Source organism: Nerophis lumbriciformis, linkage group LG39 (assembly GCF_033978685.3).
Source record: "Nerophis lumbriciformis linkage group LG39, RoL_Nlum_v2.1, whole genome shotgun sequence".
In the NCBI taxonomy this organism is placed as follows: Eukaryota; Metazoa; Chordata; class Actinopteri; order Syngnathiformes; family Syngnathidae; genus Nerophis; species Nerophis lumbriciformis.
In genome coordinates this window covers 19,336,970-19,359,000 of record NC_084586.2, presented here as the reverse complement: position 1 = coordinate 19,359,000, position 22,031 = coordinate 19,336,970, and the positions used below count along the sequence as shown (strand labels likewise).

Sequence of the window (22,031 nt, the reverse complement as noted above, 5' to 3'; positions counted from 1 at the left end):
AAATACAATATATACCAATATTTTAAAACTGGATCATTAGTGAAGTAATAATAATAATAATAATAGTCTTTTTTTAAATATTTGTTTTACACACAACTACAACAAAACGACATCATCAAATACAATATATACCAATATTTTAAAACTGAATCATTAGTTAAGTAATAATAATAATAATAATAATAGTCTGTTTCTTCTTTTTTTTTTATTAACACAACTACAACAAAACTGCATCATCAAATACAATATATACCAATATTTTAAACTGAATCATTAGTTAAGTAATAATAATAATAATAGTCTTTTTTTCTTTTTCTTTTTTAATTAACACAACTACAACAAAACTGCATCATCAAATAGAATATATACCAATATTTTAAAACTGGATCATTAGTGAAGTAATAATAATAATAATAATAGTCTTTTTTTAAATATTTTTTTTACACACAACTACAACAAAACGACATCATCAAATACAATATATACCAATATTTTAAAACTGAATCATTAGTTAAGTAATAATAATAATAATAATAATAGTCTTTGTTTCTTCTTTTTTTTTTTATTAACACAACTACAACAAAACTGCATCATCAAATACAATATATACCAATATTTTAAACTGAATCATTAGTGAAGTAATAATAAAAATAAAAATAATCTTTTTTTTTTCTTCTTTTTTTATTAACACAACTACAACAAAACTACATCATCAAATACAATATATACCAATATTTTTTAAAACAGGATCATTAGTGAAGTAATAATAATAGTCTTTTTTTTTTTTTACACAACTACAACAAAACTACATCATCAAATGCAATATATACCAATATTTAAACTGCGATGAGGTGGCGACTTGTCCAGGGTGTACCCCGCCTTCCGCCCGATTGTAGCTGAGATAAGCTCCAGCGCCCCCCGCCACCCCAAAAGGGAATAAGCGGTAGAAAATGGATGGATGGATGGATAGTGAAGTAATAATAATAATAATAGTCTTTTTTTAAATATTTTTTTTACACACAACTATAACAAAACGACATCATCAAATACAATATATACCAATATTTTAAAACTGAATCATTAGTTAAGTAATAATAATAATAATAATAGTCTTTGTTTCTTCTTTTTTTTTTATTAACACAACTACAACAAAACTGCATCATCAAATACAATATATACCAATATTTTAAAACTGAATCATTAGTTAAGTAATAATAATAATAGTCTTTTTTTCTTCTTTTTTTTTATTAACACAACTACAACAAAACTGCATCATCAAATACAATATATACCAATATTTTAAACTGAATCATTAGTTAAGTAATAATAATAATAATAGTCTTTTTTTCTTTTTCTTTTTTAATTAACACAACTACAACAAAACTGCATCATCAAATACAATATATACCAATATTTTAAACTGAATCATTAGTTAAGTAATAATAATAATAATAGTCTTTTTTTCTTTTTCTTTTTTAATTAACACAACTACAACAAAACTACATCATCAAATACAATATATACCAATATTTTAAAACTGGATCATTAGTGAAGTAATAATAATAATAATAATAGTCTTTTTTTAAATATTTTTTTTACACCCAACTACAACAAAACGACATCATCAAATACAATATATACCAATATTTTAAAACGGAAACATTAGTTAAGTAATAATAATAATAAAAATAGTCTTTTTTTTCTTCTTTTTTTTTTTATTAAGACAACTACAACAAAACTGCATCATCAAATACAATATATACCAATATTTTAAAACTGAATCATTAGTGAAGTAATAATAATAATAGTCTTTTTTTCTCTTTTTTTTTTTACACAACTACAACAAAACTGCATCATCAAATACAATATATACCAATATTTTAAAACTGGATCATTAGTGAAGTAATAATAATAAGTCTTTTTTTTTTTTTTTAAACACAACTACAACAAAACATCATCAAATACAATATATACCAATATTTTAAAACTGAATCATTAGTTAAGTCATAATTGATGCCTGCAACATGTTTCAAAAAAGCTGGCACAAGTGGCAAAAAAGAGTGAGAAAGTTGAGGAATGCTCATCAAAGACTTATTTGGAACATCCCACAGGTGAACGGGCTAATTGGGAACAGGTGGGTGCCATGATTGGGTATAAAAAGCAGCTTCCATTCCTCACTCATTCACAAACAAGGACGGGGGCGAGGGTCACCACTTTGTCAACAAATGCCTGAGCAAATTGTTTAAGAACAACATTTCTCAACAAGGAATTTAGGGATGTCGCCATCTACGCTCCGTAATATCATCGAAAGGTTCAGAGAATCTGGAGAAATCACTTCACTAAATGGAAGGCCGAAAACCAACATTGAATGCCCGTGACCTTGGATCCCTCAGGCGGTGTTGCATTGAAAAGCCACATCACTGTGTAAAGGACATCACCACATGGGCTCAGGAACACTTCAGAAAACCACTGTCAGTAACTACAGTTGGTCGCTACATCTGTAAGTGCAAGTTAAAACTCTACTATGCGAAGCCAAAGCCATTTATCAACAACACCCAGAAACGCCGCCGGCTTCGCTGGGCCCGAGATCATCTAAGATGGACTGATACAAAGCAGCTTTTGCAAGGAATTTAGGGATGTCGCCATCTACGCTCCGTAATATCATCAAACGGTTCAGAGAAGCTGGAGAAATCACTGCACGTAAGCGGCAAGGCCGAAAACCAACATTAACATTGTCCAGTGTTTATACGATTCATGTTTAAATAACTTTTACTGCAAATAAATAACAGTTATCAGCTTCCTTGACCACTGGTGATCGATATCGGCTCTGAACAACACCCATATCGGTTTAGTTCCAGCTGCAATAACACTCCATCCTCTCAGTTGCCAAAGGAAGCAAACAAGCGAAATAGTCGGAAATGTTCCCAACATCCTGGTGGTAGAAAAAAGAATAGTGGGCTCTCCGTAAGTATTTGTCTCAATAAACGTCTCGATTGTGTCTCTTTGCGCGAGTCTGCTTCCTGGTTGCCGATGATGATGATGATGATGATGGTTGTCCCTGTTTGACAGCACCTGTCGGGTCAACATGTGCCCCGTTTTCTGGCGTCGGGTTACATCGCCATCACATAAAAGGAAGGAGGCCAAGGCCGAGGCCGCCGGAGCCCAAACGTCCTCGTAAAGTCTCGTCCGAGGGGATCCGGAGAGTCCGGGGAGGGGATTGATCGGGCCAGCTGTTTGGATCCAGAGGAGGAAGAAGAGAGGATTGGATGTCACCTTCGTGATCGCCAACCACAAAAAACATTAAAACAAGATTTTACGGTAAAAAACAGACAAACTGGCATCTCTGTTGCTTGAATTTTAGCGTTAAAAACAGTGGTGTTGTTTCTCCATTCCATTCTATTTAGTCCATTTTTTATATGCTGTAAAAAAAAACACTGATTTTACTGTCAAATTCTGGTGACTAAGCTGCCAGTTTTTAAAGTAAAATTAAAATATTTTTTTCAGCTTATATAACAAATATATTGTTAATGTATTATTTATATATATATATATATATATATATATACATATATATATATATATATACAATATATATATGTGTACATTGTCATTGTTAAAAAGAAAGGATTGGATGTCACCTACGTGCTTGCCAACCTCCATTATCTCTTCTTGGGCGTCGCCGAAGTGGAGACTAGCTATGCTTTTATTGTGCGTTAGCCACGTGCTAACGCACAGGTGTCAAACTCAAGGCCCGGGTGCCAAATCTGGTTCGCCACATGATTTTATGTGGCCCGTGAAAGCCTGGAAATAATAAGGAAATATTATATTATCATGTATTCCAAAAATATTTTTTTAGTTAAAATAAAGATAAATACTGTACTTAAATATCTGCTTGACTTATGAGTTCAAAACAAATCATCAATCAAATTGTAAACTGTAAAATTGACAAAAGATTTTTCGGTTAAATTCCGCCGACTGAGTTTTTTTTACCATAAAATCAACTTTGGTACTATTTTTTTTCTTCCATATACAGTAAGACACTAAAACATGAAAAAACAAACACAAAAAACAAGATTTTACAGTAAAAAAAAAACAAAAAACTGGCATCTCTTGCTTGAATTTTAACGCTAAAAACAGTGGTGTTGTTTCTCCATTCCATTCTATTTAGTCCATTTTTTATATGCTGTAAAAAAAAACACTGATTTTACTGTAAAATTCTGGTGACTGAGCTGCCAGTTTTTAAAGTAAAATTTAAATATTTTTTTTCAGCTTGTATACAAAATATATTGTTAATGTATTATATATATATATATACATTGTCTTTTTAACAATGACAATATATATATATATATATATATATATATATATATATATATATATATATATATATATATATATATATATATATATATATATATATATATATATATATATATATATATATATAACCTTCGTTATTTATTCTTGGGCGTCTCCGAAGTGGACACGAGCTCTGCTTTTATTGTGCATTAGCCACGTGCTAACACACAGGGGTCAAACTCAAGGCCCGCCACATGATTTTATGTGACCTGCCAAAGCCTGGAAATAATATGGAAATATTATATTATCATGTATTCCAAACATATGTTTTTATTAAAATAAAGATAAATACTGTACTTAAATATCTGCTTGACTTATGAGTTCAAAACAAATCATCAATCAAATTGTAAACTGTAAAATTGACAAAAGATTTTTCGGTTAAATTCCGCCGACTGAGTTTTTTTTACCGTAAAATCAACTTTGGTACTATTTTTTTTCTTCCATATACAGTAAGACACTAAAATATTAAAAAACAAACACAAAAAAACAAGATTTTACAGTAAAAAAACCCAAAAAACTGGCATCTCTTGCTTGAATTTTACCGCTAAAAACAGTGGTGTTGTTTCTCCATTCCATTCTATTTAGTCCATTTTTTATATGCTGTAAAAAGAAACACTGATTTTACTGTCAAATTCTGGTGACTGAGCTGCCAGTTACTGTACTTAAATATCTGCTTGACTTATGATGTCAAAACTAATTATCAATCAAATTGTAGACTGTAAAATTGACAATAGATTTTACGGTTAAATTCCGCCTACTGAGTTTTTTCTCTTTTTTTTTTTTTTTTTTCCATATACAGTAAGACACTAAAACATTAAAAAACAAACACAAAAAACATTAAAACAAGATTTTACGGTTAAAAAAAACAATAAAAACTGGCATCTCTGTTGCTTGAATTTTAGCGCTAAAAACAGTGGTGTTGTTTCTCCATTCCATTTGATTTATTCTATTTTTTTATATTCTGTAAAAAAAACAAAAAACACTGATTTTACTGTAAAATCCTGGTGACTGAGCTGCCAGTTTTTAAAGTAAAATGCAAAATTTTTTTCAGCTTGTATACAAAATATATTGTTAATGTATTATATATATAATATATATATATAATATATATATATATACATTGTCTTTGTTAAAAAGAAAGGATTGGATGTCACCTACGTGCTCGCCAACCTCCATTATTTCCTCTTGGGCGTCGCCGAAGTGGACACGAGCTCTGTTTTTATTGTGCGCTAGCCACGTGCTAACGCACAGGTGTCAAACTCAAGGCCCGGGGGCCAAATCTGGCCCGCCACATGATTTTATGTTACCTGCCAAAGCCTGGAAATAATATGGAAATATTATATTATCATGTATTCCAAAAATATTTTTTTTGTTAAAATAAAGATAAATACTGTACTTAAATATCTGCTTGACTTATGATTTCAAAACTAATCATCAATCAAATTGTAGACTGTAAAATTGACAATAGATTTTTCGGTTAAATTCCGCCGACTGAGTTTTTTACCGTAAAAATCAACTTTGGTACTCTTTTTTTTTTCTTCCATATACAGTAAGACACTAAAACATGAAAAAACAAACACAAAAAACAAGATTTTCAGTAAAAAAAAACAACCAAAAAACTGGCATCTCTTCCTTGAATTTTACCGCAAAAAATATTGGTGTTGTTTCTCCATTCCATTCTATTTAGTCCATTTTTTTATATTCTGTGAAAAAAAACCCACTGATTTTACTGTAAAATTCTGGTGACTGAGCTGCCAGTTTTTAAAGTAAAATTTAAATATTTTTTTTCAGCTTGTATACAAAATATATTGTTAATGTATTATATATATATATATATATATACACATTGTCTTTTTAACAATGACAATATATATATATATATATAAATAAATAAATAAATAAATTTATTTATTTATATATATATATATATATATATATATATATATATATATATATATATATATATATATATATATATATATATATATATATAAAACCTTCGTTATTTATTCTTGGGTGTCTCCGAAGTGGACATGAGCTCTGCTTTTATTGTGCATTAGCCACGTGCTAACACACAGGTGTCAAACTCAAGGCCCGCCACATGATTTTATGTGACCTGCCAAAGCCTGGAAATAATATGGAAATATTATATTATCATGTATTCCAAACATATGTTTTTATTAAAATAAGGATAAATACTGTACTTAAATATCTGCTTGACTTATGAGTTCAAAACAAATCATCAATCAAATTGTAAACTGTAAAATTGACAAAAGATTTTTCGGTTAAATTCCGCCGACTTGAGTTTTTTTTTACCATAAAATCAACTTTGGTACTATTTTTTTTCTTCCATATACAGTAAGACACTAAAATATTAAAAAACAAACACAAAAAACAAGATTTTACAGTAAAAAACAAAACAAAACTGGCATCTCTTGCTTGAATTTTACCGCTAAAAACAGTGGTGTTGTTTCTCCATTCCATTCTATTTAGTCCATTTTTTTATATTCTGTAAAAAAAACCCACTGATTTTACTGTAAAATTCTGGTGACTGAGCTGCCAGTTACTGTACTCAAAAATCTGCATGACTTATGATTTCAAAACAAATGATCAATCAAATTGTACACTGTAAAATTGACAATAGATGTTACGGTTAAATTCCGCCGTATTAGTGTTTTACCGTAAAATCCACTTTGGTACTCTTTTTTTTTTTTTTTCATATACAGTAAGACACTAAAACATTAAAAAACAAACACAACAAACATTAAAACAAGATTTTACGGTTAAAAAAAACAAAACAAAAAACTGGCATCTCTGTTGCTTGAATTTTACCGCCAAAAACAGTGGTGTTGTTTCTCCATTCCATTTGATTTATTCTATTTTTTTATATGCTGTAAAAAAAAAAAGTAAAATTCTAGTGACTGAGCTGCCAGTTTTTAAAGTAAAATGTTAGTATTTTTTTGCATCTTACATAAAATATATATTGTTAATGTATTCTATATATATATATATATATATATATGTATATATATATATATATATATATGTATGTACCGTATTTTCCGCACCATAAGGCGCCCTGGGTTATAAGCCGCGCCTTCAATGAACGGCATATTTCAAAACTTTGTCCACCTATAAGCCGCCCCGTGTTGTAAGCCGCATCTAACTGCGCTAAAGGAATGTCAAAAAAACAGTCAAATAGGTCAGTCAAACTTTAATAATATATTAAAAACCAGCGTGATGTGGGCGCGCATGGAGTCGTATATCAACATGGACGAAGCTGCGTGAAAAAAGCCACCCGGCCTCTTCGCGTAAACTTAAACTTACCTTAACCACTCGCTCATCTTTTCTTCATCCATCCCTTCGAGTTAGCTTTCATGATGACGCCGGCTGGAAAGGTCTCTTTTGGCAAGGTCTTCCTTTTGAATATCACCATGGGTGGAAGTTTCTGGCCATTAGCATGGCAAGCTAGAACCACAGTGAAGGATGACTTCTCATTCCCTGTGGTGCGAATATTCACCGTACGTGCTCCCGTTGTATCCACAGTGCGGTTCACAGGAATATCAGTTGCTGTGAAATAGTAATCCGTGTGCGGATGGAGAGATTGCGTCTTTTCATGAACCGGATCCCTGTCGTTTAGTAGGAGCCATTTTGTGGTCTTTACAGATGTAAACACACAAAGGAAATGAAACGTACGGTAATATCCGCGCGCTTTTTCTTCTTCTACGCGGGCGGGTGGTTGCTTACAGTAGAAGAAGAAGCGCTTCCTGTTCTATGGGGGCGGGTGCTTACCTTGGCGGTTGCTTGCGTAGAAGAAGCGCTTCCTGTTCTACCGGGAAAAAAGATGGCGGCTGTTTACCGTAGTTACGAGACCGAAACTTTATGAAAATGAATCTTAATATTTATCCATATATAAAGCGCACCGGGTTATAAGGCGCACTGTCAGCTTTTGAGAAAATTTGTGGTTTTTAGGTGCGCCTTATAGTGCGGAAAATACGGTATGTATGTATGTATGTATGTATGTATGTATATATATATATATATATATATATATATATATATATGTATATATATATATATATGTATGTATGTATGTATGTATGTATGTATGTATATATATATATATATATATATATATATATATATATATATATATATATATATATATATATATATATATATATGTATTGCGCTCTACTACGGTATCGAGCACTATTTTTTGGATAACCTTATTAAGACATATATATATATGTATATATGTATATATATATATATATATATATATATATATATATATATATATATATATATATATATTTATATATATATATATATATATATATATATATATATATATATATATATATATATATATATATATATTGTTACAAGCGGCCCTCAGAGGGCAACCATAACTGCCATGTGGCCCTCAATGAGAACCAGTTTGGCACCCCAGTGCTAGCGGGCACCAATAACAATAACACAATAACACGGGAACGTTGACAAGGTGGGATACTTCCTGGTTTCTCTGCAAACAGGAAGTGACTTTTGCCTGACATTGTTAAAAAATGACAAAAAGTAGCCCCCGTCCAGCGCGTGCTTGACATTTAGCATTTCCATTTTTTTGATGCATCAGCAGAAAAAGGCCAGTAGTAGCAAGATTAATTATTCCTCATTATGATGCTTGAATGTAACATTTTTGCAATTTATACTTAATTGTTTTCAAAAAGAAAAGGAATGTTGGTGTAAATGTATAATAACTCATCTAATTAGGTCATTTGTTGACTTGCGCTAATCTCCACACGACACCTCCGCTCCGGACAGGCTAACCTCCTCCAACCTCCGAGGACAAAGCTACGAACAATGAGAGACCGGGCTTTCTGCTCCGCCGCTCCCAGTCTGTGGAACGCTCTCCCTGACCACCTGAGGGCACCACAGACTGTGGATGCTTTTAAAAAAGGCTTAAAAACCCTTCTTTTTAAAAAAAGAAAAAAAAAGCCTTTTTTAGATATATGCATACTAGTTTTAGCTATTTGGCTGTTCTAGTTTTTTATTTTTATTAATTGTTTATTATGTTTTTATTTTTTTTTGTTTTTAATACACTGTAGCACTTTGAGGTTGTTTACTCAATGGAAAGTGCTTTTTACAAATAGTCTTTTTTTTTTTTTTTTAACGTATGCATTTTGTCTCAATACATTTAAATAAATGTACAAAATAAATATGTTTTTAATATGACCATAAAACATAAGTCAAGTCATTCACATTTCTTACATTTTAGGTTCAAATGTTTTTTTTGTTTGTTTTTTAAACAAATGCAGGAACACACACAACTAATATGCAAAAACAGAAATGAACAAACAATTGAATGAATAAGTTTAATTTGTAGGTGTTTTGAACAGTAATGTTAACAATCCATAAGAAGCAATTTACTTGTAAAATGATTGAAACCAAACAGCAATTATGATAATTGTTATAAAAATAACAATCGAACTCATGCTTAATTGGTTTATTTTTATTTTTTATATATATTAAGAAATGTAATGTTTAAATGAATAACTTGTTTTAAAAAGAACTTCCCAATAAAGTGAACTTAAAAAAAAAATGTACTTGTAAAACGATTGAAACCAAACAGCAATTATGAAAATTGTTATAAAAATAACAATCGAACTCATGCTTAATTAGTTTATTTTTATTTTTTATATATATTAAGAAATGTAATGTTTAAATGAATAACTTGTTTTAAAAAGAACTTCCCAATAAAGTGAACTTTACATTTTTTTTAATGTTTCATTCAAACTGTGACAAGTGTAGCTAACTTTGTTGATTTTCTTTTTTAATCAATGCTGTGATTTTTATCCGAATAAACTTTCATTTATTTTAAGTTCCTTACATCTGTTTAGTTCCAACGTTGGCAATATAAGATCTTATTTTAATTATATGCGTAGTTGTTATGTATTTTTTTGTTTCTTTTTTCACTTAAAAACGAGTTAACTGTTAAAAACCTCAACTTCGGCTCGAATTCGAGCTCGACGATCCTTCGACTTGTAGCCACGCCTCCTCACTTGTCATTGGTGCTCTTTTATCAGCAAACGTCCGCCTGTTTAGTGAGAGCGTCTCCTATTGGCTGCTGGGGCTGTCAGTCATTTGACTCCCTTTTTATAACGCGCTTCCTAACATAATATGCAAAAATAACGGAAATGAACAAACAATATCATAAATGAGTGAAATATGTTTAATTTGAAGGTGTTTTTAACAGAAATGTTAAATATCCATAAGAAGCGGTTTCGCAATTAAGTTTATTTTTTTAATTTTAAAATAAGAGTTAACTATTAAAAAACTGAACTCCGGCTTGACAATGTTTCGATTTTTAGCCACGCCTCCTCACTTGTCATTGGTGCTCTTTTATCAAACAACGGCCGCCTGTTTAGTGAGAGCGTCTCCTATTGGCTGCCAAAGCTGTCAGTCAGTTGACGCCCCTTTTTTATAAAGCGCCTCCTAACATAATATGCAAAAACAACGGAAATGAACAAACAATATCATAAATGAGTGAAATATGTTTAATTTGAAGGTGTTTTAAACGGAAATGTTAAAAATCCATAAGAAGCGGTTTCGCAATTAAGTTTTTTTTATTTATTTTAAAAAACTATTAAAAAACTGAACTCCGGCTTGACAATGTTTCGATTTGTAGCCACGCCTCCTTACTTGTCATTGGTGCTCTTTTATCAGCAAACGTCCGCCTGTTTAGTGAGAGCGTCTCCTATTGGCTGCTGGGGCTGTCAGTCATTTGACTCCCTTTTTATAAAGCGCTTCCTAACATAATATGCAAAAACAACGGAAATGAACAAACAATATCATAAATGAGTGTTTAATTTGAAGGTGTTTTAAACGGAAATGTTAAAAATCCATAAGAAGCGGTTTCGCAATTAAGTTTATTTTTTTTATTTTAAAAAACTATTAAAAAACTGAACTCCGGCTTGACAATGTTTCGATTTGTAGCCACGCCTCCTTACTTGTCATTGGTGCTCTTTTATCAAACAACGTCCGCCTGTTTAGTGAGAGCGTCTCCTATTGGCTGCTGGGGCTGTCAGTCATTTGACTCCCTTTTTATAAAGCGCTTCCTAACATAATATGCAAAAACAACGAAAATTAACAAACAATATCATAAATGAGTGAAATATGTTTAATTTGAAGGTGTTTTTAACAGAAATGTTAAATATCCATAAGAAGCGGTTTTGCAATTAAGTTTATTTTTTTTATTTTAAAAAACTATTAAAAAACGGAACTCCGGCTTGACAATGTTTCGATTTGTAGCCACGCCTCCTCACTTGTCATTGGTGCTCTTTTATCAAACAACGTCCGCCTGTTTAGTGAGAGCGTCTCCTATTGGCTGCCAAAGCTGTCAGTCAGTTGACGCCCCTTTTTTATAAAGCGCCTCCTAACATAACATGCAAAAACAACGGAAATGAATAAACAATATCATAAATGAGTGTTTAATTTGAAGGTGTTTTAAACAGAAATGTTAAATATCCATAAGAAACGCTTTCGCAATTAAGTTTTTTTTATTTATTTTAAAAAACTATTAAAAAACGGAACTCCGGCTTGACAATGTTTCGATTTGTAGCCACGCCTCCTTACTTGTCATTGGTGCTCTTTTATCAGCAAACGTCCGCCTGTTTAGTGAGAGCGTCTCCTATTGGCTGCCAAAGCTGTCAGTCAATTGACGCCCCTTTTTTATAAAGCGCCTCCTAACATAACATGCAAAAACAACGGAAATGAATAAACAATATCATAAATGAGTGTTTAATTTGAAGGTGTTTTAAACAGAAATGTTAAATATCCATAAGAAACGCTTTCGCAATTAAGTTTTTTTTATTTATTTTAAAAAACTATTAAAAAACGGAACTCCGGCTTGACAATGTTTCGATTTGTAGCCACGCCTCCTTACTTGTCATTGGTGCTCTTTTATCAGCAAACGTTCCGCCTGTTTAGTGAGAGCGTCTCCTATTGGCTGCTGAGGCTGTCAGTCAGACGCCTCCCCTTTATATAAAGCGCCCGCAAGCGCGCGGCTTCATTCCCAGTCAGACGGTGTCAGGTCGCGTCAATTAAAACTTCTTCACTTTTCAGCCCCCAAAAAATGATCGATAAACTTGAAAAAAACCTTCGCTTTCGGATATATTTTTATTTTTGACTCGCTTCGCCAAGTTTGACGGACTTCCGGCCGCAGGTGAGCATGAGCGTCACTCGGTGAGGATTAGCGGCGTGAGGGAGGCGACATGAGCCGCGGGGACGTGCCTGTGACCCGGGGAGGCTGATGGAAAATAGCCCGCTGAGCGCCCGCTGCTCCGGCCCCGTCCAGAGGAAAGTCCTCCTGCTCAGCATCATGGTCCTCGTCTGGCTCTTCATGCTCTACTCCTGCGCGGGGCCGTGCTCCGGCGTGCCCGGCGGGCTGCTCGAGTCCTACCGGGAAAGCGGCGCTCCGGTGGTGGCCAGGAGGGCCGAGCGGGCGGACCTGCTGTCGCGGCTGATGGTGGCCAAGACGCCGCCGCAGCAGCAGCAGCAGCCGTGGGAGGACGTGGACGACGAGGAGCCCCCCGTCAGGACCGCCGCCGCGTCCCGGGACTTGCTCGACGACGAGCCGCCGGAGAGGACCGCCAACTGGGACGGTGTGCCCGGGCGGGCGCCAGCCCCGCAGCTCAGCGGCTTGTCGAGCTTCTCCAACGGCTCCGGGAGCAAGAAGCTGCCGCAGGCGATCATCATCGGGGTGAAGAAGGGAGGCACCCGGGCTCTGCTGGAGTTCCTGCGGGTGCACCCGGACATTAGGGCCGTGGGGGCCGAGCCGCACTTCTTCGACCGCAACTACGACAAGGGCCTGGGGTGGTACAGGTGAGACCCCGCACACCTTTCACGCACTTTTAATCCATATTTTTTTTTTTCATTTTGCACCTATTTTAGCACCACGGTCCTTACAATTAGGTATATAAATCCACTTTTTTTTTTACTATATGGTTAAAGTCTAGTACAAAAGGAGGATTATGATTTATTAAAATATTTGTTTTGTCATGCAGGCACTTTTAATCCCATTTTTTTCTATTTTGCACCATTTTAGCACCACGGTCCTTTACAATTAGGTATATAAATCCACATTTTTTTTTACTATATGGTTAAAGTCTAGTACAAAAGGAGGATTATGATTTATTAAAATATTTGTTTTGTCATGCAGGCACTTTTAATCCCATTTTTTTCTATTTTGCACCATTTTAGCACCACGGTCATTACAATTAAAGATATTAATCCACTTTTTTTTTTTACTATATGGTTAAAGTCTAGTACAAAAGGAGGATTATGATTTATTAAAATATTTGTTTTGTCATGCAGGCACTTTTAATCCCATTTTTTTCTATTTTGCACCATTTTAGCACCACGGTCATTACAATTAAAGATATTAATCCACATTTTTTTTACTATATGGTTAAAGTCTAGTACAAAAGGAGGACTATGATTTATTAAAATATTTTTTTTTGTCATGCAGGCACTTTTAATCCCATTTTTTTCTATTTTGCACCATTTTAGCACCACGGTCATTACAATTAAAGATATTAATCCACACTTTTTATTTATTTTATTAACATCTAGTACAAAAGGAGGATTATGATTTATTAAAATACATTTTTTCTGTCATGCAGGCACTTTAATCACATTTTTTTCCCATTTTGCACCATTTTAGCACCACAGTTATTATAGTTAAAGATATTAATCCACATGTTTTTATTGTATTGTTAAAATCTAGTACAAAAGGAGGATTATGATTTATTAAAATAAATTTTTCTGTCATGCAGGCTTATGCACTTTTAATTAACCTGAAATATGTCACTTTGCGTGCACAGTGTGCACTGATCTCTGTCGGACGCCGTGCAACACTGCAGCCTGCAAACTCGGCCTTATTGTTACAATTAAAATATTATTATTATTATTCATGCTTTATGTTCAAGTTTTTTTAGTTGCATGTTTTGCATGGAATATAATATATACTTTTTTTTTAAATGTTCACTTTTCTGCTCAAATGCATTGCTTTAGTTGTGCAAAACACAAACGATGTAAATATTTTAGGGTTTTGATGTGTTTAGGTGTGGAAAAGTGCATTTATGCCAAATTATGCACAAATAAACTATAATTGCTACTCACAAATTTACAATAATTCTTTGTATTAAACAAGGAGGAATATAAGCTGAGAGAAAAATATAATTTCAAACTTTAGAATGCACGTCCAGCACTTAAAACCTTTAGCATGTCACTATATGGGATTACATGATGGAATGAGGTGGAACAAAGTACTGATATGATCCACTTTAAGAAGCCGTTTGAGCTAAAAACAAAATAATTCTTCAAAATATTTACATTCATGCTTTATGTTGTTGGAGTTGTTTTTAGTTGCATGGAATATAATATATACTGTAATATAAACTTCTTAAAATGTTCACTTTTTTTGCTCGAGTGCATTGCTTGAATTGTGCAAAACAACACAAATGATGTCAATATTTTAGTGTTTTGATGTGTTTAGGCGTGGGAAAAGTGCATTTACTCTAAATTAATTACAGCACGTCCGAAAAGGAGTAGGAAGAAGCGGAGCTTATTTAATCCTACCTCTTTTCATACCATCACAATTGTATCCCATTTCCTTGTTCTCTGTAACAGAACCGTGAATACATAAATTATAAATAAATAACATACCATAGTAAGTAAACAAATAAGCTTTATCTGAAAAAAGGGTTGAAGATGTTCATTATTCTTGTTCTGTGTACTTAGTGAACACTTGTAGTTTGAACAGTCTTTTAAAGTGAATTATATATTTAATGCCACATACTGATATGCTAAAGGTTTTAAGTGTTGTACGTGCATACAAATGCTTTAAATGAGATGTTCCTAGAGATTTTCTTATAGAAAAATATAATTTCAAACTTTAGAATGCACGTCCAGCACTTAAAACCTTTAGCATGTCACTATGTGGGATTACATGATGGAATGAGGTGGAACAAAGTACTGATATGATCCACTTTAAGAAGCCGTTTGAGCTAAAAACAAAATAATTCTTCAAAATATTTACATTCATGCTTTATGTTGTTGTTGTTGTTTTTAGTTGCATGGAATATAATATATACTGTAATATAAACTTCTTAAAATGTTCACTTTTTTTGCTCGAGTGCATTGCTTGAATTGTGCAAAACAACACAAATGATGTCAATATTTTAGTGTTTTGATGTGTTTAGGCGTGGGAAAAGTGCATTTACGCTAAATTAATTACAGCACGTCCGAAAAAGGAGTAGGAAGAAGCTGAGCTTATTTAATCCTACCTCTTTTCATACCATCACAATTGTATCCCATTTCCTTGTTCTCTGTAACAGAACCGTGAATACATAAATAATAAATAAATAACATACCATAGTAAGTACACAAATAATCTTTATCTAAAAAAAAGGGTTGAAGATGTTCATTATTCTTGTTCTGTGTACTTAGTGAACACTTGTAGTTTGAACAGTCTTTTAAAGTGAATTATATATTTAATGCCACATACTGATATGCTAAAGGTTTTAAGTGTTGTACGTGCATACAAATGCTTTAAATGAGATGTTCCTAGAGATTTTCTTATAGAAAAATATAATTTCAAACTTTAGAATGCACGTCCAGCACTTAAAACCTTTAGCATGTCACTATGTGGGATTACATGATGGAATGAGGTGGAACAAAGTACTGATATGATCCACTTTAAGAAGCCGTTTGAGCTGAAAAACAAAATAATTCTTCAAAATATTTACATTCATGCTTTATGTTGTTGTTGTTGTTTTTAGTTTCATGGAATATAATATATACTGCAATATAAACTTCTTAAAATGTTCACTTTTTTTGCTCGAGTGCATTGCTTGAATTGTGCAAAACAACACAAATGATGTCAATATTTTAGTGTTTTGATGTGTTTAGGCGTGGGAAAAGTGCATTTACGCTAAATTAATTACAGCACGTCCGAAAAGGAGTAAGAAGAAGCTGAGCTTATTTAATCCTACCTCTTTTCATACCATCACAATTGTATCCCATTTCCTTGTTCTCTGTAACAGAACCGTGAATACATAAATTATAAATAAATAACATACCATAGTAAGTACACAAATAATCTTTATCTAAAAAAAAGGGTTGAAGATGTTCATTATTCTTGTTCTGTGTACTTAGTGAACACTTGTAGTTTGAACAGTCTTTTAAAGTGAATTATATATTTAATGCCACATACTGATATGCTAAAGGTTTGAAGTGTTGTACGTGCATACAAATGCTTTAAATGAGATGTTCCTAGAGATTTTCTTATAGAAAAATATAATTTCAAACTTTAGAATGCACGTCCAGCACTTAAAACCTTTAGCATGTCACTATGTGGGATTACATGATGGAATGAGGTGGAACAAAGTACTGATATGATCCACTTTAAGAAGCCGTTTGAGCTAAAAACAAAATAATTCTTCAAAATATTTACATTCATGCTTTATGTTGTCGGAGTTGTTTTTACTTGCATGGAATATAATATATACTGTAATATAAACTTCTTAAAATGTTCACTTTTTTTGCTCGAATGCATTGCTTGAATTGTGCAAAACAACACAAATGATGTCAATATTTTAGTGTTTTGATGTGTTTAGGCGTGGGAAAAGTGCATTTACGCTAAATTAATTACAGCACGTCCGAAAAGGAGTAGGAAGAAGCTGAGCTTATTTAATCCTACCTCTTTTCATACCATCACAATTGTATCCCATTTCCTTGTTCTCTGTAACAGAACCGTGAATACATAAATAATAAATAAATAACATACCATAGTAAGTACACAAATAATCTTTATCTAAAAAAAAGGGTTGAAGATGTTCATTATTCTTGTTCTGTGTACTTAGTGAACACTTGTAGTTTGAACAGTCTTTTAAAGTGAATTATATATTTAATGCCACATACTGATATGCTAAAGGTTTTAAGTGTTGTACGTGCATACAAATGCTTTAAATGAGATGTTCCTAGAGATTTTCTTATAGAAAAATATAATTTCAAACTTTAGAATGCACGTCCAGCACTTAAAACCTTTAGCATGTCACTATGTGGGATTACATGATGGAATGAGGTGGAACAAAGTACTGATATGATCCACTTTAAGAAGCCGTTTGAGCTGAAAAACAAAATAATTCTTCAAAATATTTACATTCATGCTTTATGTTGTTGTTGTTGTTTTTAGTTTCATGGAATATAATATATACTGCAATATAAACTTCTTAAAATGTTCACTTTTTTTGCTCGAGTGCATTGCTTGAATTGTGCAAAACAACACAAATGATGTCAATATTTTAGTGTTTTGATGTGTTTAGGCGTGGGAAAAGTGCATTTACGCTAAATTAATTACAGCACGTCCGAAAAGGAGTAAGAAGAAGCTGAGCTTATTTAATCCTACCTCTTTTCATACCATCACAATTGTATCCCATTTCCTTGTTCTCTGTAACAGAACCGTGAATACATAAATTATAAATAAATAACATACCATAGTAAGTACACAAATAATCTTTATCTAAAAAAAAGGGTTGAAGATGTTCATTATTCTTGTTCTGTGTACTTAGTGAACACTTGTAGTTTGAACAGTCTTTTAAAGTGAATTATATATTTAATGCCACATACTGATATGCTAAAGGTTTGAAGTGTTGTACGTGCATACAAATGCTTTAAATGAGATGTTCCTAGAGATTTTCTTATAGAAAAATATAATTTCAAACTTTAGAATGCACGTCCAGCACTTAAAACCTTTAGCATGTCACTATGTGGGATTACATGATGGAATGAGGTGGAACAAAGTACTGATATGATCCACTTTAAGAAGCCGTTTGAGCTAAAAACAAAATAATTCTTCAAAATATTTACATTCATGCTTTATGTTGTCGGAGTTGTTTTTACTTGCATGGAATATAATATATACTGTAATATAAACTTCTTAAAATGTTCACTTTTTTTGCTCGAATGCATTGCTTGAATTGTGCAAAACAACACAAATGATGTCAATATTTTAGTGTTTTGATGTGTTTAGGCGTGGGAAAAGTGCATTTACGCTAAATTAATTACAGCACGTCCGAAAAGGAGTAGGAAGAAGCTGAGCTTATTTAATCCTACCTCTTTTCATACCATCACAATTGTATCCCATTTCTTTGTTCTCTGTAACAGAACCGTGAATACATAAATAATAAATAAATAACATACCATAGTAAGTAAACAATCTTTATCTAAAAAAAAGGGTTGAAGATGTTCATTATTCTTGTTCTGTGTACTTAGTGAACACTTGTAGTTTGAACAGTCTTTTAAAGTGAATTATATATTTAATGCCACATACTGATATGCTAAAGGTTTTAAGTGTTGTACGTGCATACAAATGCTTTAAATGAGATGTTCCTAGAGATTTTCTTATAGAAAAATATAATTTCAAACTTTAGAATGCACGTCCAGCACTTAAAACCTTTAGCATGTCACTATGTGGGATCACATGATGGAATGAGGTGGAACAAAGTACTGATATGATCCACTTTAAGAAGCCGCTTGAGCTAAAAACAAAATAATTTTTCAAAATATTTACATTCATGCTTTATGTTGTCGGAGTTGTTTTTAGTTGCATGGAATATAATATATACTGTAATATAAACTTCTTAAAATGTTCACTTTTTTTGCTCGAATGCATTGCTTGAATTGTGCAAAACAACACAAATGATGTCAATATTTTAGTGTTTTGATGTGTTTAGGCGTGGGAAAAGTGCATTTACGCTAAATTACTTACAGCACGTCCGAAAAGGAGTAGGAAGAAGCGGAGCTTATTTAATCCTACCTCTTTTCATACCATCACAATTGTATCCCATTTCCTTGTTCTCTGTAACAGAACCGTGAATACATAAATAATAAATAAATAACATACCATAGTAAGTAAACAATCTTTATCTAAAAAAAAGGGTTGAAGATGTTCATTATTCTTGTTCTGTGTACTTAGTGAACACTTGTAGTTTGAACAGTCTTTTAAAGTGAATTATATATTTAATGCCACATACTGATGTGCTAAAGGTTTGAAGTGTTGTACGTGCATACAAATGCTTTAAATGAGATGTTCCTAGAGATTTTCTTATAGAAAAATATAATTTTAAACTTTAGAATGCACGTCCAGCACTTAAAACCTTTAGCATGTCACTATGTGGGATTACATGATGGAATGAGGTGGAACAAAGTACTGATATGATCCACTTTAAGAAGCCGTTTGAGCTAAAAACAAAATAATTCTTCAAAATATTTACATTCATGCTTTATGTTGTCGGAGTTGTTTTTAGTTGCATGGAATATAATATATACTGTAATATAAACTTCTTAAAATGTTCACTTTTTTTGCTCGAATGCATTGCTTGAATTGTGCAAAACAACACAAATGATGTCAATATTTTAGTGTTTTGATGTGTTTAGGCGTGGGAAAAGTGCATTTACGCTAAATTAATTACAGCACGTCCGAAAAGGAGTAGGAAGAAGCTGAGCTTATTTAATCCTACCTCTTTTCATACCATCACAATTGTACCCCATTTCCTTGTTCTCTGTAACAGAACCGTGAATACATAAATTATAAATAAATAACATACCATAGTAAGTACACAAATAATCTTTATCTAAAAAAAAGGGTTGAAGATGTTCATTATTCTTGTTCTGTGTACTTAGTGAACACTTGTAGTTTGAACAGTCTTTTAAAGTGAATTATATATTTAATGCCACATACTGATATGCTAAAGGTTTTAAGTGTTGTACGTGCATACAAATGCTTTAAATGAGATGTTCCTAGAGATTTTCTTATAGAAAAATATAATTTCAAACTTTAGAATGCACGTCCAGCACTTAAAACCTTTAGCATGTCACTATGTGGGATTACATGATGGAATGAGGTGGAACAAAGTACTGATATGATCCACTTTAAGAAGCCGTTTGAGCTAAAAACAAAATAATTCTTCAAAATATTTACATTCATGCTTTATGTTGTCGGAGTTGTTTTTACTTGCATGGAATATAATATATACTGTAATATAAACTTCTTAAAATGTTCACTTTTTTTGCTCGAATGCATTGCTTGAATTGTGCAAAACAACACAAATGATGTCAATATTTTAGTGTTTTGATGTGTTTAGGCGTGGGAAAAGTGCATTTACGCTAAATTAATTACAGCACGTCCGAAAAGGAGTAGGAAGAAGCTGAGCTTATTTAATCCTACCTCTTTTCATACCATCACAATTGTATCCCATTTCTTTGTTCTCTGTAACAGAACCGTGAATACATAAATAATAAATAAATAACATACCATAGTAAGTAAACAATCTTTATCTAAAAAAAAGGGTTGAAGATGTTCATTATTCTTGTTCTGTGTACTTAGTGAACACTTGTAGTTTGAACAGTCTTTTAAAGTGAATTATATATTTAATGCCACATACTGATATGCTAAAGGTTTTAAGTGTTGTACGTGCATACAAATGCTTTAAATGAGATGTTCCTAGAGATTTTCTTATAGAAAAATATAATTTCAAACTTTAGAATGCACGTCCAGCACTTAAAACCTTTAGCATGTCACTATGTGGGATCACATGATGGAATGAGGTGGAACAAAGTACTGATATGATCCACTTTAAGAAGCCGCTTGAGCTAAAAACAAAATAATTTTTCAAAATATTTACATTCATGCTTTATGTTGTCGGAGTTGTTTTTAGTTGCATGGAATATAATATATACTGTAATATAAACTTCTTAAAATGTTCACTTTTTTTGCTCGAATGCATTGCTTGAATTGTGCAAAACAACACAAATGATGTCAATATTTTAGTGTTTTGATGTGTTTAGGCGTGGGAAAAGTGCATTTACGCTAAATTACTTACAGCACGTCCGAAAAGGAGTAGGAAGAAGCGGAGCTTATTTAATCCTACCTCTTTTCATACCATCACAATTGTATCCCATTTCCTTGTTCTCTGTAACAGAACCGTGAATACATCAATTATAAATAAATAACATACCATAGTAAGTAAACAAATAATCTTTATCTAAAAAAAAGGGTTGAAGATGTTCATTATTCTTGTTCTGTGTACTTAGTGAACACTTGTAGTTTGAACAGTCTTTTAAAGTGAATTATATATTTAATGCCACATACTGATGTGCTAAAGGTTTGAAGTGTTGTACGTGCATACAAATGCTTTAAATGAGATGTTCCTAGAGATTTTCTTATAGAAAAATATAATTTTAAACTTTAGAATGCACGTCCAGCACTTAAAACCTTTAGCATGTCACTATGTGGGATTACATGATGGAATGAGGTGGAACAAAGTACTGATATGATCCACTTTAAGAAGCCGTTTGAGCTAAAAACAAAATAATTCTTCAAAATATTTACATTCATGCTTTATGTTGTCGGAGTTGTTTTTAGTTGCATGGAATATAATATATACTGTAATATAAACTTCTTAAAATGTTCACTTTTTTTGCTCGAATGCATTGCTTGAATTGTGCAAAACAACACAAATGATGTCAATATTTTAGTGTTTTGATGTGTTTAGGCGTGGGAAAAGTGCATTTACTCTAAATTAATTACAGCACGTCCGAAAAGGAGT

General features: G+C 32.4%; 2 protein-coding genes across 2 annotated transcripts in view; both read left to right on the top strand.

Moving 5' to 3' along the window:
• cox10 (cytochrome c oxidase assembly factor heme A:farnesyltransferase COX10) overlaps positions 1-3,326 on the top strand; it is a 216,100-nt gene extending 212,774 nt beyond the window's left edge. Inside the window, exon 8 of the mRNA XM_061931752.1 lies at positions 3,070-3,326. The gene's annotated coding sequence lies outside the window, so the exon portion shown is untranslated. The remainder of the gene's footprint in view (positions 1-3,069) is intronic.
• Positions 3,327-12,446: 9,120 nt separating this feature from the next.
• Positions 12,447-22,031, top strand: part of hs3st3b1b (heparan sulfate (glucosamine) 3-O-sulfotransferase 3B1b) — a 106,989-nt gene continuing 97,404 nt past the window's right edge. Inside the window, exon 1 of the mRNA XM_061932097.2 lies at positions 12,447-13,242. Coding sequence (XP_061788081.1) covers positions 12,671-13,242 — 572 coding nt within the window. The 5' untranslated portion in view covers positions 12,447-12,670. The remainder of the gene's footprint in view (positions 13,243-22,031) is intronic.